Source organism: Trichomycterus rosablanca, chromosome 18 (genome assembly GCF_030014385.1).
Source record: "Trichomycterus rosablanca isolate fTriRos1 chromosome 18, fTriRos1.hap1, whole genome shotgun sequence".
Taxonomy (NCBI): Eukaryota; Metazoa; Chordata; class Actinopteri; order Siluriformes; family Trichomycteridae; genus Trichomycterus; species Trichomycterus rosablanca.
Genome location: NC_086005.1, coordinates 24,969,836 through 24,988,021, shown reverse-complemented (window position 1 = coordinate 24,988,021; position 18,186 = coordinate 24,969,836). Strand labels below are relative to the sequence as shown.

The following is an 18,186-nucleotide window of genomic DNA, read 5'->3' as shown; positions in this document are numbered from 1 at the left end:
TAGGACATTGCTTACTCACCTATTTACTAACCTCTGAATGTTAGTGACTAAACACTGGCATGTTTTGATGTAAGAAAATCGAGGGACTGCATCAGGAATAAGCTTACAAACTTCTTAAAAATAGTGAGGATCAAATCCCCAAGACCCTGATTTCACTGAATTTGCAGGTAAAACATGACGTGTTCTGAGTCTAAGTAGTCCTTGACGTTAATACTGCAATCCTCTTATAGTAAAGCGCAGCTCAGTTCAGGTGGAACTCTGCGCCACACCACACTGCACATCACGCTCCCCATTTCACTTAATTAAATGGCTGTTTAAAACCTGCTTATCTGCGCCAGTCCCATCGACCAGACAAGTAAAGACGATTTCATCACCATTAATTCGTTTACTTTCCCATTTCGCCTTAAAAACCAACTTGTTACCCTGATTCTCAGATAAGCAGGTTTGGGCTCAGCTGTTGCACTAATCAAGAGGTTTCAGTTACGAGAACAAGATCAAAATGGAACGATTGATTAACCATTTGAAATTCTTAAGATATTTGAACTGCAAAAATCTTACATCATTTATGTGATGTGTTATTCAGTATCCTTAACATTTCATGAGACTAAAAACACTGTATTGTATGAATTAGTTTCGAAATTAGACTATTTTTGCCCACACAGTGAGCTTTCAAAGCAAAAAAAAACCTTATTCTTTGGCTAAAGACCATATCTAAAAGAGATTTTTGCGACCCTATATATTCTTAGGTTTCACCCTATACGAGTGTTTTCGATGGCGTTGTCACTTTTAAAGACTAAAAGTGAGTCGTTAGTACTGTTAATGTAGCTGATGTTTCCATGACTGTAAGATAATCATTATAATGAATAAATGCATACACATCATGCCTTGTTATAAACTTTACACTTCAATTTTTGTTTCAAAATATTCTACATATTCTACATACTGTATTAACCAGTTGTAATAAAAATCGCCACCCTTTGCATTTCAACCCATCTCAATTTAATCATGTTTGTAACATTGTGTTACAAAAAATATGTACAAATAATACCCAGAAGCAGGAACACATGGTGGGCTGTCATCTTTTTAAATAAAATAAAAATTGTATTAATTGGCATTTACATCAATGAGCCAAAGCATTAGGACCATCTGCCTTGTATACTGTCAACAGCTCTGACCTACCATGACATTGACTCCGTTAGACATCTGAAGGAGTCCTGTGGTAACTGGTACCAGGACAGCAACATGGCCTTCATTTTCAGGTGGCTTGTCCTACACTGCATACTGGTACCATCTATTCCATGTACACAATGCACACTTGCCCGGCCGTCCATGTCATCTTGGAGAAAACAGAATTCATTGGACCAGCCAGCCTTCTTTCACTGCTTGAGTGTCAAGTTCCAATGTCTGTGTGCTGATTGTAGGTACTTGCAATGGTAGACCAGACATGGGCACTTTGTTTTGTAACAGCACAACACTTTACACAGAAAGGTTTGATGCACTGTTCGTTGTGACACATTCACCTCATCACCAGTATTAAAATCATCTGCAATTAGTGCCACCAATGTGCTGGTCCACGGCCCTCATGTCCTCCTGCAACAGTGAGTCCTGGCCTTCCAACAAACTGTCAGTAGTTTGTGGTTTCTCTCCATGGACCATTGGCTTTGTCATGCACATTTTTGTTGTGTGGTCTCTCAATATTCTCTCAATATTTTGACTGATCAATGCACACTACATGGCCAAATGTATTTGGATGCCCCCCACCCCAAATATTGAGTTCAGGTGTTTCAGCCACACCCCGTTGTTAGCAGGTGTAAATAAATTTTTTAAAATAAATTATATGCCTCAGGCTCTTTCCTCCAGCAGGCCTGTACCACTGTGCACAAACCAACCTCCATACAGGCATGATTTCAGTTAGGTGAGGAAGAAATCCAGTAACCTAGACAGAGCCCTGACCTTAACATCACAATAAACATCAATTAACAGGATGACCTGTTAAGTTGACTAAGAGTCAGGCCTTCTCATCCAATATCAATGTCTGTTCCACAAATGCTCTTTTGACTGAATAGGAACACCAAAAGGAGGGGCTGGATTTATAAAATAGATGAGTTTTTTTAAATTAATTTACTGTGATAGTGTGACAGTTTGTAATAGAGATATTCGATACAGCTATTTCAATTATCATCACATCTTAAATAAAGAGCTGCATGGCTCCAAATTCTCCAAATTCTCTACACATATCGCACACCTTGGGTTTTACCTACTCTGTGTCTACTAACCATTTAACAGTGAGATAATAACCAAACAGTGATTACAGGGCAGCAGCTACTGTAAAGCTACCAAAACGCAAGTTATTTGATTGATTGTATTCCTGTAATATGATTTTTTTTCCCCTTTAACCCATCTGAACAGGTAAAAATCCTTTCATCCGCGCCATAGGGTTGCAACTTCCGGTCTAACATCCTGCCTAATTACCTAATAGCATTGCTGCAGGACTGCTGCCAATAATGAAACACTTTGAGCGTTAAGCGGCGTGATTGGAGATGTGATGACAACACTGTGTCAGCAAATTACAGGCCTCAGCTGAGACTCTGCTCAAGTACACTTATCTCTGCACGGGTTTCAATATCTACAATTAACACAATCTGACAGTGACAAACCACAGCGTTTCTACATCTTTAGGGTTGCAGTATTTTCAAAAATCTGTGGGAAAGTAACAGATTGCAATGTCAACTATACTTTGGATATTTTGCCAGCTTAGAGATCATCTTCAAAAATTCATAGAGTATTTTAGTGGCTATAAAATAAATAATCTCGTAAACCACAAAAAATGTGCAGCTGTTTGCCAGAGGTAATCTATTTGGAGCTAACATATTAGGCATCATGGCTAGATGAAATTAAAACGTTAATTACACAGCAAAACTCAATCACATTTTATAGCAACTAAATTTACTTACTTATTCTTCTTATTCAAACGTTCAGACCATTAGCTCAGCTGCTGCGCTTTTACGCAGACTCCAAAAAGTGTGCAGAATCCGTTTTAAACTGTGCGTTATCGGAATTAAAACACTTATAATCAGTAAAATACTGGAAATGTTGAATGAAACTGTAATCTATCAAAAAGAAAAATAAATATCCAAAGTCAAAGCAACTTTGTTCCCGTATATGTTGTATCTCGACACCGTTTTGTAATGCACATAAACGCTAAGATTATTATGAAGACGAGAAATAAAAAGCAAACTGTAGGTCTTCAATAATAATGCAAATAGCCCAATGAAAATTCTAATATGCTAATCGATTTAACTGTTTGCATCAATATTACATAAATAACATATATTACACCAACAGACTTTTGTGTTTCAGTTTATTTACTTTTTGCAATTCTTGTTGATATACTGTGTTCACAACTGAAAACTAAATTAAATAAATACTTTTAATATTTGTTCAATTCTGCCAATTATGTTAATGTGATATATTGTATGTATGCCCACAAGTGAACAGTGTAAATTGCTGTTCATATATTTTCAGTGTTGCCAGTTACATTAACCATAAAATATTAGTGAAGTAGTAACAGACAAACTATAAAAAAAGATATATTATCAAAAATTACAAAAAGTAAAGAAACTGAAACATAATTATTGTTAATATATTGTGTTTATGTATTCTGATGTTTACAACTGAAAACGGAATTCAATAAATAATTTTAGTCCTAATAATGTCGACTGTCGTCTGACAGATTATTAAAGAATGATTGTCACCTATATGCTCTACTGTTTAGTGAAAATGCACAATCATATGCAATCTCTTCTGCTGACAAAAGATTAAGAAGCGCAACAATTCCAGGCTTCAGGTTCTAATGGATGCGCGTTCTCTCCCCTGTGCGCCGCCGCCCCTCTAATTAATCCATAAAGAACTAATTCAATCCTCCGCCCCTCCAGAGCGCGATTGGCCGAGCGCACAATCTAACCCACAATTTGCTGCCTGTCACTCAACCCCCAATAAATACTAATGCACCTTGCTGGGGCTTGACGGGCAGTTTTACGCTTCTGTGTTTCTTTTTTCAAACACGGAGCTAAGAGGCCTGGAGCATTTTTATTTTGCGCACCAATACAAGCAGCGGCAAGTGCGCTCTGGCCGAACTGCTCCAGCATGAACCTGAACTATACATCTCCAAGCGCGCAGATGCCCGCGCAGAGGTCAACCTCCTTCTTCATAGAAGATATTCTTCTACACAAGCCCAAGCCTTTACGGGACGTCTTTCCATCGCCCTTTACCAACTCGCTCGCCTCCCGGATGCCACTGCTTGAATATGGATACCCCCTCATGCCCACACCGATTCTTGCCTCCCATCCGCACCATCCTCTGCACAAACCCGAGCATCACCCCTACTTTTTTAGCTCAGGTAACAACCCATTTTTTATATTTTACGCACAAACGCAGATACACTGGCGAATCAGATTTTATTTAAAAATGTATTTGCAAGGTTTTGTTCATGTTTTGTGTCCGTATTGGTGTGGTTATGATTCATGTAACCTACAAAAATGATTTATTGACTTTACATAAACTAATTGTGGGCAACATGTATTTATTATTCATTTAGTTATTTTTTTATTTAGTTTATTCAATTTTGTGATATATTGTATTAATGTGGAACATATTGTTTGTATGCCCACAAGTGATTAGTGTAAATTCCAGTTTATACATTTTCAATGTTGTCCTTAGTTGCCATAACTTACATGAATCATAAAACATTAGTCCAATAATAACGGACAAACTATATACAAAAGAATATATTATCAAAAATTACAAAAAGTAAGTAAACTGAAACATAGTTTTGCTGATGTTATATGTTGGTTATATTATATTCATGTAGATCTGTTGTCATAAACTGAATAAAATATCAGTGGGCCACTTTTATTTAATAAATTGTGTGCTTACTGTCAAATTACAAACCATATCAATTTGAAGAAAACAAAATTAAAACTTTTGGATTTTATAAATTGAAACAAGCAAGGCCTTAATACACGGATAATAATGCTTTCCCAAATATAAACATATTAATGTGAAAAATGCAAGCTGAAGGTAAAAAATAAAGCGATGCAATTTTCACATTTTCTAAGATTATTATAATGTACATCTGCTGGCATTACAATTTCTAAACCCCTAGCTTTTTCCTTTAAATATTACTGCCAAATAATATTACTGCAAAGATGATCCCTCCAATTTATTTGTTTCAGTTCTGAACATTTCCACATGAATTTTGAAATTTAGTTTTTAATGTAATATTGTCTTTATTTGAACTGTTGACAGCTGAATGGTTTATTTCGTTTGGTCAAATAAAAACACTACTAAGTTTATATAAATTAATGTATAGGATCTAAATAACTGTATTGATGTTCAGTTATTTACTTATCTTTAGTAACCGTTTCATCCTGGCGCATCCTTCGGACATGCGGGTGCCAATCTATCTCAGGGCTTCACAAACTCAGATTTTACTCTGCATGTTTTTAGGAGGTGGGAAGAAACCGGGGTACTAGGAGGGAAACCAGGTCCCAGGTCCCTAGGACGGTGGTGCTGTACAAATTTTATGCTGCGCCTGAATGTCGCATATTTGCAGTTGACTGATGATTTGTATGTGTGCTGATAAATAAATAAAATGACATGGCAGAAGATTGCAGTATAATTTAACTAAATCATGTAAATGTGAGTAAATACTGCCCCAGGGAGGAAATACACTTTACAAGTCAATCGAAATACATGTTTCAAACGTATCACCTCGATCTGGGTAAATGTCTGCCTTGCAACCCTGACCAGAACAAAGCGGTTGATAAAATGAATAAATCAATAATTCTTTTGTTACTTATGGTCACCTTGATGTTGTATTTTCTATTATAAAGGTATGCAGATGCCGTCGTTGTTCCAGCATCACCCGGAGCTGCCGGGGAAGCACTGCCGGCGCAGGAAAGCGCGCACCGTGTTCTCAGACTCTCAGCTGTCGGGGCTGGAGAAGCGGTTTGAAATGCAGCGATATCTCTCCACACCTGAGCGGGTGGAACTGGCGACAGCACTCAGCCTGTCAGAAACACAGGTCAGCCATGCAATCCAACACATCTAACAACTACAAAGCAAACAAACACAACTATCCATACGCGCTTACAGCGTTATTATAGACAGTAATTTTGTCATGTGCAGCGTAGTATAAATGTTGCTAGAAATGTAGAAGGAAGCCCGTTTTAATACGTGCTGTGCAAGTTGTTGTGCAAACTTATATGATACTTTTAGACAACCGTTTTACAACATTAAATCAGCTTTACGTTAATAATTACAGGTCTTGTTATTATTGGCGCTGTTTTACTGTATGTCGCTATAAATACTACTGCTGCTGTTTTAAGCTGTATATCTAGCCAAAGTATCAGACGCACAATTGCACATCTTTTGCATTTATTTGCATGTTGTATGTTGTATACATTCACATTGTACATTTGTATTAGTTCTTCTTTTTTTCTTTAATTTGACCAATAATTTCCTTCGGGATAAATAAAGTATCCATCCATCCATCTATCCATCCACCTATCCATCCATCCATCCATCCATCTATCCATCCATCTATCCATCCATCTATCCATCCATCCATCCATCTATCTATCTATCTTAGGGTGATCATATTTTGGTTTTTAAAAAAAGAGGACAATGGGGGGTTCTATTGGCAAAGCAGTTTCATGTACCTGGTGGAAATATAAAGTATTATATACGTTTATATTAAGTAGAGGTTTAAATATTTGACTAATGCATTAATAACCATGCAACTATGTTGTTGAACCCTAATAAATAAACAGCTACCTTTTAGACACATAACAAATGCATTTATGGTCAGATAAATGCATTTTTTAATACTGACGCATTTTTTAGGTTAAAAAAGAGGACATGTCCAGGAAAAAGAGGATGTCAGTCACGCTAAGAACAAAGGCTTTATTATCTTTTGTCTTTAAAAATATATTTGTTAGGCTAATTTTAGCCTTTCAAAAATAAATCATTAAAAAAGTTTATTAAATAGATGTAACAGAGAAATTGTAGCCTGAACACAATAGCTATAGCATTTCGCTTAGCTATGTTAGCTAACAAGAGCTTACAGTAACAATTTATATTAGCAAGCGTTATATGTATGCTAATAAAATTCAAGCTATTTTAGAGGCGCTGACTAACCTTAAATAAAATAGACAATTAAATAAGTAATAAAACAACAAAAGTGTTGCTTAATTTGAGATCAGACATAAAATGTCTCTTTTAAAAAACATAATCTCAGTGTGGTGTGAACAGGTAAAGTGACACCAAGCAGAAGGAAGGTTGGAAAGTAGTAATTTTGTCATGTGCAACGTCGTATAAATATTGCCAGAAATTCAAAATAAAGCTGTAAACGTCGTTATACCAACTTATATGATACTTCCAAATAACTGTTACAACGTTAAATCAGCTTCACGATAATAATCACAGATCTTATTGTGTTATTGGCGCTGTTTTACCCTGTCAGTCACGCTAAGAACAAAGTAAAATGACATTTTGTCTTTATAAATATATCGTTAGGCTCATTTCAGTCTTTCAGATATAATATATAAAAAAAAGTTAATTTAATAAATAAAACAGATCAGTTGTAGCCTGCTATACTTACCTGAACACAATAGCTATAGCATTTTGCTTTGCTACGTTAGCTAACAGGAACTCACAGTAACAATTATATTAGCGTGATATGTTAATAAAATAATAAAACAACAAAATTGTTGCTTTATTTGACAACAGAAATAAAATGTCTCCTATAAAAAAAAACAGAATCTCAGTGTGGTGTGAACAGGTGGCTACAAAGTTGAAGAGACACCAAGCAGGAGGAAATATTGTCAGAAAGTAGTAATTTGGTAATTTATGTAGGCAAAATTAAAAATAAATAAATAAATAAATAATATAATGGAGCTCAGTTCATATGCCATATGTATAGGGAAAATACTGGGGCTAATACAACAATGTTGTGTGTTTGCCAGTGTCATCACAATACATACAGTTCATACCTGCTGCAATTTTTTGTTGTATATCAAGCCATAGTATCAGACGCACAATTGCACATCGTTTGCATTTATTTGCATATTGTATATTGTATACATGCACATTGTACACATTCCATCCATCCATCCATCCATCCATCCATCCATCCATCCATCCATCCATCCATCCATCCATCCATCCATCCATCCATCTATCTATCTATCTATCTATCTATCTATCTATCTATCTATCTATCTATCTATCTATCTCCATCTATATACCGTATACAAACTGGTATTCTTTTTGCAGGTAAAGACTTGGTTTCAGAACAGGAGGATGAAGCATAAAAAGCAGTTAAGAAAGACACAAGAGGAACAGAAAGGTCCAGGAGACTCGGACAGATCTTTGGAAAGCTGCAGTGTGAACGACATGCAGGAGAAAAACGCACCAGACCTGAAGGGCTCCATGAGTCCCGGTACATACACGGTGGATGAAAATGAAGATGATGTGGATATCGAGGACGACATCTGCTCACCTGAGCATTTACTATAAACTGTAAAATCGAACTAAGCTCCATGTATGCATGTACATAATGATTATGGGACATTAGATAGGAAATTTTATTTAGTTTTTTTTATTTATTTATATAAAATAAGAAGCTCCAAAAGTGATGCTATTCAAGCGCTTATAACATGCGCTATGATCATTCTAAGTCAGGTGCAATTTTAGTCTCCACACACTGAAAAAACAACCTTCACTTAGGTTAAATGTGTACATTATTTCAACATAAATAAAACAGATAACATGCTTAAGTAGCCTACTGTATTTTATTTGTTGAAATGACGTACAACTTAAAATTTAGTCAATCTAAGGTGCCATTTGTATATGACAAAACATTCATATTTATTATTATTATTATTATTATTATTATCACCATTGCCATATGTCTGCAATGTCTATGAATGATTGTTTTATTATCGCCTGTAACTACTTTTTTGTGAATATGGGAGGGGTAGTAAATTATATTTGACAGTATGTAAATATAATCATATATGAAGCACTTGGTCAATTTATACATGACAGATATTTTAGCATGTTATATCGCATCATGTTCATTAGATATAAAACTGTGATCTGTCTTTTGGTAATGCAGAAATATGCTAAAATAATGTACAGTAAATGCATTATCGAATGAATCATTTTTTAATAATATAAACTATGAACTCTTATAACCACTATCCTTGCTTATTTTTTTTTCTTTTGAGGAGGACTATACTGTATATTGCCTTGATGGAAACTGGTGGTTTCATGGTTGTACAAGCATACACGTTTGCTGAGATACCACCAGACAATTGTAGATAAAATAATAATAATAACAATAATACAAAATAAAAATAACTATTATTATAGTATTACTTATTGAAATGCGTTTAACATTAAAAAAAATCAGTTGACAAACAATAGGCCACGGAACAGTTATTTATTTATTTGTTTGTTTTAAACTCAGATCCAAATTTAATGTGCAGCCCTCTTTTAATGTTGTTTTAGCCTGCCTCCTTGTAATCAATTTTTAGAGAAAACAGTCGAATCCATTTACAATGTAGGACAATAATCCGTCAAGACACAGATACTGTATATACACACTTCATGACTTCATCAACCTTCCACAAGTAATATTACTTTTTTTTCTAGTAAGAAAATAAAAACAGGTGTTTACTAATATGTAAATATACATTTAGTGAAATATTTGTAATTAAAAATTAAAAAGTTAAAAACACATGCTGGAATTTAGGCTCTTAAATGACAATCTCTCTATCTCGCAAAACACATATCTGCATATATTTTGGAATCAGTCCATTTTGTATTTGTATTCGTAATACTTAATTAATTAATTTAATTAGAACTTTTTAGATATGTATTATATAATCTTAATTATATAATTTTTATATAATTAAATAATTGTACAAAAATCAATATCTTAATTTCGTATAATTCACTAAACTTTATTGCAACTAAAGCATTCATTTCGATTAAGATTAATATTTACATTATAGAAATAATTTTATCATCTTAATCCTGATTTTGAAACAACAACTATTTCCATAAGCACGTCAAAATTACAACAAAAATGTTTTCACAATTATCTGAGGTAATATGAATTATTTCCAAATGACTGCAACCCTGCAGGATTAATTTTCACAAACAACGACGTTTATTATTACTGCACAGTTTTATTGTTATAGATTCACTAACAGATTCACCCTGGTGGTCAGGGTCGCGTTTTCCTGTGGCACCAGGAAACTAGGGGATCTCAAGTCGCAAGTCCATCTCAGGGCTGCGCACACTAACACATTTTCTTTGTGTATTTTGTGAAAGTTATTAATTAGACACTAAACTCATAATAAGAAAAAAAATAAAAAAATAAAAAAAATAAAATGTTAAAAAAGAACCTGTTAATCCCAAAAACACTGTAAGTCATTCATTATGCGAGGCTGAAAAGGCTTCACACTTCTGTTATTTGTGATGTAAAGAAATGACACCAAGATGAATAATTGTAGAACTTTTTCCACCCTTAATGTGACCTATAATTTGTACAATTCCATTAATAACAAAGTGAAATCTTTTAGGACGGGAATAAAAATAACAGACTTACAGTAATGTGTTTGCATAAATATGCACAAACTTAAAGGGTGGAGTCTTTCAGCATGGCATGTAATATGTATATAATACCTTGGGCAATTTTTGTACTGTTCTCCTGATTGACACCTTTTAACAATGAGACCCCTTTGCTTTGTAGACTCTTAGCGGACCTTTTGCTGTAAGGTGCAACTAAGTAATTGTCAGTCAAATGTACTAGAACAGGTAAACTTTATATGGGTTAATCAGAGTCACTTTAATTGATGACTGAACACAGAACACAGACACATTCCTAATTACAAAAGGGTGTGCACAAGTATGTACAGATTAAAGATGGAATGTGTGTATGTATGTATGTATGTATGTATATATATATATACTGTATATATATATATATATATACAGTGTATCACAAAAGTGAGTACACCCCTCACATTTCTGCAGATATTTAAGTATATCTTTTCATGGGACAACACTGACAAAATGACACTTTGACACAATGAAAAGTAGTCTTTGTGCAGCTTATATAACAGTGTAAATTTATTCTTCCCTCAAAATAACTCAATATACAGCCATTAATGTCTAAACCACTGGCAACAAAAGTGAGTACACCCCTTAGTGAAAGTTCCTGAAGTGTCAATATTTTGTGTGGCCACCATTATTTCCCAGAACTGCCTTAACTCTCCTGGGCATGGAGTTTACCAGAGCTTCACAGGTTGCCACTGGAATGCTTTTCCACTCCTCCATGACGACATCACGGAGCTGGCGGATATTCGAGACTTTGCGCTCCTCCACCTTCCGCTTGAGGATGCCCCAAAGATGTTCTATTGGGTTTAGGTCTGGAGACATGCTTGGCCAGTCCATCACCTTTACCCTCAGCCTCTTCAATAAAGCAGTGGTCGTCTTAAAGGTGTGTTTGGGGTCATTATCATGCTGGAACACTGCACTGCGACCCAGTTTCCGGAGGGAGGGGATCATGCTCTGCTTCAGTATTTCACAGTACATATTGGAGTTCATGTGTCCCTCAATGAAATGTAACTCCCCAACACCTGCTGCACTCATGCAGCCCCAGACCATGGCATTCCCACCACCATGCTTGACTGTAGGCATGACACACTTATCTTTGTACTCCTCACCTGATTGCCGCCACACATGCTTGAGACCATCTGAACCAAACAAATTAATCTTGGTCTCATCAGACCATAGGACATGGTTCCAGTAATCCATGTCCTTTGTTGACATGTCTTCAGCAAACTGTTTGCGGGCTTTCTTGTGTAGAGACTTCAGAAGAGGCTTCCTTCTGGGGTGACAGCCATGCAGACCAATTTGATGTAGTGTGCGGCGTATGGTCTGAGCACTGACAGGCTGACCCCCCACCTTTTCAATCTCTGCAGCAATGCTGACAGCACTCCTGCGCCTAGCTTTCAAAGACAGCAGTTGGATGTGACGCTGAGCACGTGCACTCAGCTTCTTTGGACGACCAACGCAAGGTCTGTTCTGAGTGGAACCTGCTCTTTTAAAACGCTGGATGATCTTGGCCACTGTGCTGCAGCTCAGTTTCAGGGTGTTGGCAATCTTCTTGTAGCCTTGGCCATCTTCATGTAGCGCAACAATTCGTCTTTTAAGATCCTCAGAGAGTTCTTTGCCATGAGGTGCCATGTTGGAACTTTCAGTGACCAGTATGAGAGAGTGTGAGAGCTGTACTACTAAATTGAACACACCTGCTCCCTATGCACACCTGAGACCTAGTAACACTGACAAATCACATGACATTTTGGAGGGAAAATGACAAGCAGTGCTCAATTTGGACATTTAGGGGTGTAGTCTCTTAGGGGTGTACTCACTTTTGTTGCCGGTGGTTTAGACATTAATGGCTGTATATTGAGTTATTTTGAGGGAAGAATAAATTTACACTGTTATATAAGCTGCACACAGACTACTTTTCATTGTGTCAAAGTGTCATTTTGTCAGTGTTGTCCCATGAAAAGATATACTTAAATATCTGCAGAAATGTGAGGGGTGTACTCATTTTTGTGATACACTGTATATATATATATATATATATATATATATATATATATAAAGTGGAAGCCTGGTGAGCAGACAGCAGTGCAGTGAGGAAGGTGATCAATTAAAAGATTAACTGTTCGATTAGAGCGCCGCTTTCTCTAATGCGGCCTCATCAGCTCATTTGCAAAGGCCGCGACGGCGCCCGCACATCAAAGCCTGCAACAAAAAAAGGGGGATGCTAATGCACCCTCCTTCATGAGAGAGCGACTCCTTCAATTAACCGATTTCTATGGTACGAAAAAGCGAAGGAGACAGAGAGAGAGAGAGAGAGAGAGAGTCGGTGTGGAAAGGCAGGCAGCGTTTCTCATTAATTCAAAAGGCCCGGCGTTTATGAGGCTCGCTCTCGGAGGCTTGACGCCGAAAACAAGGGAGCATCAAAGCGGACATGATGGGTTAAATAGAGGCTATAATCGAATTAAAATATTACATACGAGCAAACAGCTCTTTGATAACGATCTAAGGCTTCCATTAAAGCGCGAGGTGCTCGAGATTGTTTTAAGGGAGAAGGATTATCACTTTAATACCACGGAAAGCAAGTTTGCAGAATTTAATCAGTGCCCGCATCAAAGTGCAGCTTTGTTTGACCCTCTTTTCTCTCAGTTGGAGAAAAAGAAGAGGAAAGTGGGAATAATCAGACTAATGGGCAGGAAGTGACTGAAAAATGGCATGATGCTCATGATCAGTGCAGACAGGTGTATTTAGGAGAGAGTGGGTTGTTTGGCACGGGTTTGAGCTCTTCAAATTTGAAGGCTTAGCACACTTACTTTACGTTATATGTTAAGTCATGTTTTTTCCAAAATGTGCTTCAAGCAGATCAGTATTTATCTTTATCATGAACCCTTATAATCATCGTATTTAAGTCCTAATAAAATTCCAGTCACAAGGTTCTCAATGAATGGTTTCATGACTGATGTACATCGTTTGCTTTAGTTGTCTTAGACACCAGATCTTAACAGAGTTAAACACAACGAACGATTTTGTTTGTCGAATTTAGTGAATATTTCTAACATCTACACACTAAAAAATAAAAAAAATAAATACAAATTTCCCTCGGGATGAATAAACTGAAATCATACTGTTAACTTCAATTAAAATGGAAGTCAGTGGACATTTCCAAAAATGTATATACATGAACATACTATGAATATATATAAAAAGTTAAATAAAAATGAGGCTAATATTTTGTGACCAGACAGGTTTACATTTGTGTCAACTAACCCATCAACATCAAGACACAAGTCTGTGCTTACATCATGTTACACAGTTATATCAAACCACAATTATTTCCTTTTCAGTAATAGTTATTTAAGTAATTATTTACGCAGTTTTTCTGAAGTATACTCAATGTATGTGAGTTCCATAGATTTAACAGAATAAAAACTCAAATGTGTCTGCACGCAATCAATGAATATTGATCAAGTGAGCAAACATTAATGTTTTTTTCTTAAGGACTTACAAAATAATGCTGCAAACCTACCAGTGTGCCAGCCAACCCTGTTCTGTCCTACATGACATTCCTATTTGAATTAGAAGAAGCTGAAACAACAAAAGAACCAGAAAAACTTTATTGCTGTAGGGGTATTTTGTTATTTTATCATAAAAATACATTATTTATTTAATTTCAAATATATGTCCTAATCTGTTCCATGAACAATGTTTTAAACCATTTAAATATTAAGCATCACAAAGTCACTTATAGTCACTCGTTACCACTGCACACAAGTGGAGAATATACAGTGACATTTTTACAATACACACAACATGCATTACAATATGTAGCTAATATTTGCAGAGGTTGTACAAACACATCACTTACAAAGCAAACAGCCACATTACACTTTTAATTCAGAAAAAATAAATATTATTAATTTATTTATTACAGTAGTATTACTATTTATTATAGTAGTAGAATGAATTAGCTTGAACTTTATTCTGATCAGGGTTTGGGTGGGAGTGTAGCCCATTCTGGGAACACTGGCAGGTTCAACCACATATACAGTCCTTCTGTATTTTACTAATTCACACCAAGGACCATATTAAGATGTATATGTCAAATGTTCTGATTTCATTTAATTCTTATGTTTTTACCACAGCTTCATCGGTTAGGGTCCCGGTCAGTCTGTTTGTTCCATAATCCCTGGGTGCAGTGCAGTATCACACCCCAGACAAATGCCCAACCAGCCAATAGCACCACTGGGGGCCAGCATAATTTATTGCTGCATCATCCTAGCATCTAACGTAAGATGTTATACACTAAATGGCTGAAGTAATGTGGATGATGCTTCTAATTATTGAGTTCATGTGGTTCAGCCACATCAATGCCCCGTGCACAAAGCAAGTTCAATAAAGATTAGGTTTGATGAGTTTGGTGTTGAGTAACTATACAGACCTACAAAAAGCCCAATTCCATTAAACACCTTGTTCTTGTTTTGAAAATTGTTTAATCTTTCGATTAAATAAAACGTCTGAAGCTTTAACTAACCAAGCTACAGGTTAACATTGCGTTCCACAATACAACACGTGTCTACCTGTTCAGTGGATGTTAACAGAGGGTGCAGACAGCCCAGCGCTGAGCCTAGCAAAGCGTGCCACCAACTGTTTCTCCTGTTCATGTCGTTTTCTTAGCATCTCTACAGTAGCCAGGTGGGAGACATCCATTCCTAACTGAAGATACATAGATTGCTCAAACTCATTTTTATTCTCACTTGTCTCATTGGGCTTCTTCTTTACCTGTTGAGTTGCTTTAGGCCGTACAATTGTTTTGGCATACTCCAAAGCCTAAAAAGAGAAAATACACATCTAATACTCAAATGATAGTTGATCGTTAGCTAAGCTATCAGCTGTTTTGCTTTCTACAAAATTCACCTATATAAAATCATAATTGTGGTATATACTGTATAGGCAGGTTTGGTCAGTGTTAAATAAATGACTAAAAATAAAATAAAGCTTACTGTGGTCTTGTACCATAAACCTGCTCATGTCCATCTTTGACCCACTAGCTAACTTTCCATTAAGATTAAAAATGTTTTATCATATTGATCAGAAGGTCAGTCAGAATAATGTAAGATGAAATTAGAGTCAACTGGATGGATGTTGAAATGGATGTTAATTATTAAACTGTATCATGCTGTACAGATATGTGCGCATTTGTTCTTCAAATGGTCACTGTCTGTATATGTGACAACTATTAATGTTACTATTTAAGTACTATTTTGTTTGCATTACGGGCAATGATCTGCCCTTAAACATCCATTTAAGGCATTTTCTAATCAGTGACAATAAAATTCTTGTAAAGGCAGCCATCGAGGTCTTAACGTTAGGCCTCTCTCACCTTGTTCCTGGGAACTGTGTCCTTCTCACTGCCCACTGGGCTCCTGGCTGGCAGAAAGGGAATCCTTCTTATCTTCTTGTTCTGGTCGCGGATCACATTTGAATACAGCTTCTGTCGTCTAATTTTCTCAGCCTGACAGCAGTGAGAGAGAGCGCAACAAATTACAAAAGGGGGGTTTAATTACCTAAGCCGTTTCTCCCTAAAGGCCCCTCTGCCCCATTGTACATCTCGCTCGGTGGCCACTCAACAGCTGCAAACAAAACCAAATAAAACTCATCATCTCCCTGGAACCTGTGTCAAACACAAATCAGTCTCTGGCTCTCTGCAACCCCATCTGAAAATCAGATTCATTCAAGGTTTTAGCATTGGTGACAAAAGAAAAACAGGGAAATGCTCCTCTCCAAGGCCCACACTCATTAGGTTTGTAAATTCCATTCTGTTCTGTTTGGAGGGATGAAAGACTCTCACATTCATGAGGAAAAAAGACAGAGACCTCAAAACCATTTGATAGCTGAAAATAGCTGTTAAGGATTAGTTAAACCAACATGAAGAAAAGGATAGTGTATGTTTTAATTAGTTCCATATAATAGCAAAGCCTCTCGTTATGGTCTTTTCCAAATATTAAAGTAATACAGCTCTTACCATGTCCTCTGCCACAGTGTGGGATGGACCGAGACCTCCCAGCTTTACTTCCTTAGTTAGACTCTTGTAGTCTTTCAGCAAATATGCCTGAAATGGAAGAATAACAAGGTGAAATGGTACATTCAGCTCATGGTTCATGATACTGACTTAGTTCAACCTTCTTACAATTACAAGTTTTATTGCTTTATCGCTATTAGCAATACTGTTTTACTGATAGACACTATTTGACAATTTAGTTAAAAATTACATTCTGAATGATTAACTAGTTCTTCTCACTGTTTCTGTTCAACATAATGTTCAACACTACTGACTTATTACACTTCTTTAATTCAATGTATTCAATGAAACTCAGAGATGTGTTTCACCATTGACAATGGTTTTTGGTTAAAAAAAACTCCTATTAGTAATGGTACATTTTTATATACGTTGATCATTAGTGTGTAAAAACCTAATGTACGTTTAATCATTCCCAGAAGAAGAAAAAAGAAGCTACAACATATTGAAAAAGCAAGCAGTTAATCTGTTATGGACATCTAAGGTGCACTCGAGCAGCAATCCACAAGCCCTCTTTAAGAAAAAGTGCCTAATCAGGCCAGATAGAGCTGTCTCCTTTGGGCTCTAGGGCTTGTCTCGGATCAGCATTGGTCATGGACACTGCAGGATGCCTGTTTCCTTCACTGATCTGTTCCCCTTGGGCTGCAGCACTAGCTGCTTTACAAATTTATCCGATAATCCTATGAGACATGATGGCAGCTATGGCAAGGTGAAGAGAAGAGGCAATCTGTTTGATGGCGTAAGAACAACTTAATCCCGACATGTTGTGAAGTGTACGTGTTCCATGACATAATGACCCCTCTGTGGTGCTGTGTGTGTTTCCCACTGAGCTATTGCTTTGTCTGTTTGCTAATACAATTAATATTGCTATGCATAGAGGGCAAATAGTTAATCTAGTTACATTGTATTTGTTTTTGGGGAATAAATGTTAACTTGGCTCTACGTGGATCTCTCTGGGTGTAATTAGACGCTCTACAGTAGTTACCTTGTGTGTTCTGGTGTATAACCATTTACAAACTGCAGTTTAGGGTTGCAAGAAAAGATTTATGAACTATTGAAATTACCCATGTTCCTGCATTAATTACTATTAAAATGTGGTCTCCTTTTTATAAAGCACAAACACATTCTATCCAAACTATTAACACATCAACAAGGATCAATCAGTCAAAGTCCAGGCAAAAAAGTATGTAAACTTCAACATATTTGACAATTAGTGGACACTTCTATACAAAAAATGAACAGTTGTGACAAAATACAATCCAAACAATTGAAATATATTTTGTGCTTTGCCTTAAAGTAAAAAGCAACTCTAGACCCTTTATATATACTTTGCTTGGCTTCTCTTGCAGCCTTTAGATTTTGGAGAGCCAGACTGTACACAAGGAGGCCACACCTGCAGACCTCTTGTTGGCACAACACAAAAA

The 18,186-nt window shown here is 36.3% G+C and overlaps 2 protein-coding genes across 6 annotated transcripts in view; one reads left to right on the top strand and one right to left on the bottom strand.

Moving 5' to 3' along the window:
• Positions 1–4,146: 4,146 nt before the first annotated feature.
• Positions 4,147–8,591, top strand: bsx (brain-specific homeobox). Its single transcript, XM_063014457.1, has 3 exons — positions 4,147–4,399; positions 5,895–6,085; positions 8,338–8,591. Exons 1-3 carry the CDS (start codon positions 4,147–4,149, stop codon positions 8,578–8,580), a joined length of 687 nt encoding a protein of 228 aa, XP_062870527.1. The 3' UTR covers positions 8,581–8,591.
• jhy (junctional cadherin complex regulator) overlaps positions 5,205–18,186 on the bottom strand; it is a 29,217-nt gene continuing 16,235 nt past the window's right edge. For 2 of the 5 annotated variants that reach the window (XR_010015285.1, XR_010015286.1), the window contains 5 exons: positions 16,709–16,795; positions 16,067–16,198; positions 15,264–15,513; positions 14,213–14,271; positions 5,205–6,070 (listed from right to left, as the gene is read on the bottom strand). Coding sequence is in view for 2 of the 5 variants with exons in the window: in XM_063014455.1 (XP_062870525.1) it covers positions 15,268–15,513; positions 16,067–16,198; positions 16,709–16,795 (465 nt within the window). In the remaining 3 variants the exon portion in view is untranslated. Of the gene's footprint in view, positions 6,071–14,212; positions 14,272–14,297; positions 15,514–16,066; positions 16,199–16,708; positions 16,796–18,186 lie in introns of those variants that run through there. The other 3 variants (XR_010015287.1, XM_063014456.1, XM_063014455.1) reach the window with 3 other exon arrangements.